The sequence below is a fragment of the Tursiops truncatus genome, chromosome X, assembly GCF_011762595.2.
Source record: "Tursiops truncatus isolate mTurTru1 chromosome X, mTurTru1.mat.Y, whole genome shotgun sequence".
NCBI classification, from domain to species: domain Eukaryota; kingdom Metazoa; phylum Chordata; class Mammalia; order Artiodactyla; family Delphinidae; genus Tursiops; species Tursiops truncatus.
The window spans coordinates 57,703,094-57,708,938 of NC_047055.1; the positions used below are offsets into that span (position 1 = coordinate 57,703,094).

General features: G+C 34.5%; 1 protein-coding gene across 6 annotated transcripts in view; it reads left to right on the forward strand.

The window, feature by feature from the left end:
* POF1B (POF1B actin binding protein) overlaps nucleotides 1-3,272 on the forward strand; it is a 102,943-nt gene extending 99,671 nt beyond the window's left edge. For all 6 annotated transcript variants that reach the window (XM_033849926.2, XM_033849924.2, XM_033849925.2 and 3 more), the window contains one exon: nucleotides 864-3,272. In XM_033849926.2, coding sequence (XP_033705817.1) covers nucleotides 864-869 — 6 coding nt within the window. In that variant the 3' untranslated portion in view covers nucleotides 870-3,272. The remainder of the gene's footprint in view (nucleotides 1-863) is intronic.
* The last annotated feature ends 2,573 nt before the right edge of the window (nucleotides 3,273-5,845 follow it).

The following is a 5,845-nucleotide window of genomic DNA, read 5'->3' on the forward strand; positions in this document are numbered from 1 at the left end:
TCACTTTTAAAAAATTATCTTTTGGTTGAACAAGCTCAAATATTTGAATAAACCAAAAAATTCAGAAAGTTGATAGCTCTGAAGCACTTCTCTGACTACAATAAAGCCATCAATCTTGTATACATGATTATCTATCATCACTGAAAGCAACCAACACTTAGTAATCCTAAGATAAAAATTTAAGCTTTGAAATATATTGTGCTTCTTAGGTCATTAATTAGTTGAGAATTATTTATTACTAATTATTAATTGACAAAGGGTGCTTTGTGGCCCAAGAACCAGTTGAGCAACAAGAGAAAGTCAGCATAGGATTTAAAATTTGTCACTCAAAGTTTATTTGATTCTGAAATTTAATACTGAGAAGCAATTGCTGCTACTAACCACATGTGTCTCAGAGGTGGCATCAATGTGAAGACCTACCAAATAAAGGGTCTACAGAATAATAGTCATTACTTCTCCTTTCATTAACAGCATACAGCAATGAACATCAAACTCAATATCTGAAGGAACTAGATACTGATAGCAAATTCAAAATATATTTAAGTAAATTCACAGATGATAGATCTGTACTTATTAACAGAGACTTTTGGACATATTTAACTTCTAACTATGACACCAAGGAGTAAATCTACTCACATCTCCCTCCCTTGTGCTTAAAATCATTTGAAACATATACTTTGGCTAAAGTCAGACAAACCATTGTTTCATTGAATATACATATAAAAACTGCCCAAACTGTGCCATACATTTCCCTTGGTATTATTCATATCAATTTAAATCATTTTTACAACTGTGTGCATACAATTACAATGTTTTAAATTAATTATAACCCATTCTAAACTGACTTTTTTTTTCTTTTCTAGCTGTGAATGAATCTCCAACTCAAAAGAAATTTTTTTGTCTTCATTAGTACTTTGTTATTTTTCCATAACTAAAGCCAATCAATATTTTGAATGAAGCTACTACCCAGGAAGTCTAATGGAATTAATTAGATATACAGATGAGAGTTTCTCCAACCATTTATAAGGCCTGAATCCTTTCTATCACATTTTTGTATTCAGTATAGCAACACACCACTTTTTTTTTTAACATCTTTATTGGACTATAATTGCCTTACAAGGGACACCACTTTTAAAACTCAATTACAGGCACTGTAGGACTTAATCCACTATTTTTCAATAGGGTGCTTCCTAGACACTGAATTAACTTTGTTGGGGTAGAGATTTTACAAGTTATTCCATTAGAAGATTTTTCTATGATATTAGATGTGCAATTTAGCTACAAGAGTAAATACTGTGTTTTAACAACAACAAAAAGCAATACTATTGAATTAAAAACAACAGTTTAGTGCATGGTATATATAGCATATATTTGCTTTTCTCACATTAGACTTTGTGAATAAAAGAGGTGATTTATTACATGCTATTCATACCTCTTGGAGACAGAACTAAATCAAAGGTGATGATTAATTTCATTAAGCAGGGAAGTGGGAAGCATATTTTTTAAAATACCTAAATCCACTAAATTGTACATTATGCTATTATGGTTCTAAGTACATATCAGTAGCTTGGCAAATCTGTTCTTTTGAAGCATATCATCCCCAAATGAGCCCACCCACTTCCTTAAAAACCTGTAACACTGGGCTTCCCTGGTGGTGCAGTGGTTGAGAGTCCACCTGCCAATACAGGGGACACGGGTTCATGCCCTGGTCCGGGAAGATCCCACATGCCGCAGAGCGGCTGGGCCCATGACCCATGGCCGTTGAGCCTGCGCATCCAGAGCCTGTGCTCCGCAACAGGAGAGGCCAGAACAGTGAGAGGCCCACATACCGCAAAAAGACAGACAAACAAACAAAAAACCTGTAACACTACTATTATAGTAACTGGTGGAAGGAAGGTGGGCTTTTTTTTTTTATAGCAGTAGACAAAACAACATTGAAATACTGTGTAAAAGCTTAAGGAATAAAAATAACGAAAACAAATACTTGATATGTGTATTCTACTTGGGAGAGACTTTATAGTAGAATATTTAATGTACTTAGAAGTTGGTTGATTAATTGGGTTCTAATGACCTTACTAAAAGTGAACTAAAGTATTTTCTAAATACAGTAGTAGATAAGAATAAATTTTTAAAATGTCAAGGCCTTTGGTTAAAGTTAAGAATTAGCAAAAATTAAACTGTTTGCATTTGACAAAGTATAGATTAAGATAACAAATAAATTTGGGTTTACATGTGAATGAGATTTTGCACTGAAATGTCTCTGCAAGTAACTATATAGAATTCTGTCATTCCTTATAATTATATTCTAATAATTATCCATTATATTAAGAAACTGTTAAGATAGCAACATATAAGGCACTACATGAAATCAAACCACAAATGAAGAGAGAAAATGCTTTTAATACTTATGTAAATATCCAAATAAGTTTTGACATGAAGCTAAAAGCCTTATTTTATTTTAATACCTCAACTAAAATGTTAAGCTTGAGAACATCCTGGCGGTCCAGTGGTTAAAACTCTGCCCTTCCACTGCAGGGGGCAAGGGTTTGATCCCTGGTTGGGGAACTAATATCTTCCATGCCGTGCAGTGTGGCCAAAAAAAGAAAATATATTAAAAAATATTAAATGTTAAGCTCTATAATGTGGATTGATACAATTCCAGTCTTATTAGTTATTTTGTGATAGAAAATGTTAATATTCTTTATGAGCTATGTAGTCCTTACATTTTTTCCCTTGGTGTAAGAACAGGGTAGTTTCTCCTCTTTTAACTACTCATATGTGTAACTGTAATTATGCCATGTTATCTACCCATTGCATATAAGTGAAAGTTTTTAGTAGCTTGATAGAAAAGTGCCACCATAACTGTCTGAAAATTAGAACAAGTGTGATTTTCCTAAAATACTCTTAAATAAAAATAAGTGTCCAAAATTTGGGATAGTTAAGAAGTCAGCACTTCATTGGCTCACTTGATCCATGCATAGTGAGAAATGGGGGTCATAACAAGGTGCTTATTATACTTAACAAAGTTAAATGTATGTATTTCTTTTCCAATTTTTGATTAAGCTCAATAGAAATACTAGTGATTTTTTCCTCTCACAAGTTTCGCACAGCTTATCTCTGAAAATTGCAAAGATATTGTTGGATGAGGAATGCCTGTTTATCTAATTTCTATTCCCAGCATATTTTGCTTTAGATGTTGAATAAAATGGAGACTGTGCAATGACATGCAAAGTAATTTGTTTAAGTGTGTAAATAAAATATATATATCTGTATGGTCTTTGTGGAAGTCCTAGTAGGAAACATGCGGAATGGAGTTTTAGCTTAGCTGTATACTTTTGTCAGGAAGTTATTATCATGTGAATGTTTATGTTAGAGCTAACAAGCACCACTATAAAAATAATCCTGATGTGGACTACTAGAGACAGCAGTTTAACATAGTTGGACCTCTGGTTGATGCAGGTTTCTGCTTTAAATGAGAATTTATTTGCTTACAAACCTAGTCTTCTAAGTTCTGTAATTCTCTAAGTTCATAACTAGATGCCATAAAGCATTCTTCCTATCTTTGTAATGGGGCTTTAACTGTTATACTTTGTCTTTACACAAACAGTACAAAAGGAAAAAAATAAAGCTCAAAAAATTGCATGTCACCACCCAATTTAGATCACTTTTAACAAAAAGCCATTCTCACTTCTTTCCTGTTATAATCTACAAAGATAACATGTAGACATAATTCCCTCGAAAGTAAATAATAAGCCATGAAAAGACTTCCCTACAAGGTCTCTCTCTCCCACCACACACCATTACTGAATTTATTGGATTTCCATAGTACTTTTTTGTCCAATAAAAAAGTGCAACGTATTTCAAGCCCAACCTAGGATAAATAAAATATATTTTTTAAAAACAAAGAATGGAATAAACAACTACATCTGTCTTATAAAACCATTCATCTTTAGTGACAAAATAAGACATACTGCTTTTGAGTCTACAAAGGAAGACTGGAATCGTTGTATGACATAATTATAATACATGATAGCCAGGCAGTCTTGGTAATCTTGGGTTGGTCTCTTGTAGATGAGATGTTAAGTCCAGTTCTTAATCTCTGCTGTTTTCCTTCAAAAATTCTTAAAAAGCTGTCTGGGATTTACTTCAAATTAAGCCAGTGAGAGAAGGGGGCATCAAAATAAACCAATGAGAGGCAGGTTGGTGAAAGCAGGAGTGAGGAAGAGTAAAAGTGAAACAAAATTGGCCATAAGGTGATGATTGCTGAAGCTGGGTAATGGCTGTATGGGGATTCATTATATTGTATGTGGTTGAAGATATTTTACAATAAAAGTTATCTGTCATACTACATCTATCATACATATCTTTAAGGGAAGGCCAAGGTTCAAACTGGTGGTTGTCCTGTATGAGACGTGAATTGGAGAGGTCTACCTGAATAATTCTAAATATTTTCCTGTCCATCATGGTATAGGCCGCATAGAAGTGACAATCAGACAAATTCATCTGCACATAATGACCCTAATGACCCTGGACTGTCCTGGAAAAGTGCCTTTTTTTTCTTTTGTTTGTAACATGGGCTGAATTCTCATGTGTTCTATCTTGGCTGTTTTTTTCTTTTGTTTGTAACATGGGCTGAATTCTTATGTGTCCATCTTGGCTGTTTTCTAGGCCCAATTTATAAGAAAGAAAATCCATTTGCTTTTCTCCAGCACCACTGTGACCACGAACAACTGGAATAACCTCTTCACATGGCTGCCTGCTTCCTCTGGTCCCTGTACAATACATTCCTCACACAGCCTCTACAGTGATCTTCAAAACGTAAATCACATCATATCACTCCTTTCCTTAAAACCCTCCAATGACTTCCCATTTCAAATTCTCACAGGTGTCATCCCTTATCAGTCTCCCTTCACCATGATCCAGCCAAAGCTGGTACCATTTCAGGTTGTTCGCATTTGCATGTGTGTTTCTCTGCCTTGAATGCTCTTGCACTTGCACAAGATTTTCATGACTGGTTCTTTCCTGCCACTCATGTCTCAGCTCAAATGCCAAGTCTTCAGTATGGATCTCCTCTATGTACTCACCCATAGATATTTGTTTAAGCAAAGTTGGCAAAGTGTACGGGAATTACACTGGGGGCTTTGTCTAACACCTTACTGTTTCTATGGTGGTAACACATTGGGGGCTTGCTAGAAATGCAGAATTGTAGGCCCCGGCCTGCACCTATGGAATTAGTATATTTTAACAAGATCCCTAGATGAACTCTATAGAATTAAAGCTTAAAGCACCGGTCTAACATGTAATGGCTAACAGATTCCTTCTTTTTCTCTTAGTGATCATTAAAGAATAACCCAATTGACAAAGAGTCTTAGCAATAGTGCTATATATTCTATCCAGGTACATGGATTCTACTGAATGCTGACTAGTTTGAATACAGCACGTTATTTTTACGCTCATTTGCAGAAATATTTCCCAAATACTTGATTTAATACTTTTCCTTTTGAATGTATATTGGTCTATTGGGAATATAATTAGATTCATTTTTCAGGATTGTGTTACTTAAGCAGGTTAAGAATTTTTAGTTTCCTCTGTAATACTAAGTCTCAAGTCTTAAGATGGGCAACTTTAAAGCATTCCATCACGGTTTTAGCAAAAACACAAAATTTTGAGGAATAATCATGCCATAGTCATCATAATTGTTTAAATTCCTAGCTCATGTTGTTAATGCACAAAATCCTACAAGACGCTAAACTGCAGACAAAATTGCCTAAGAGCAATTTTAAGTGAAGTCTTTTAATGAGGGACACTGCAACACAACTTTAAATAAACTCATAAAACCCTGAAG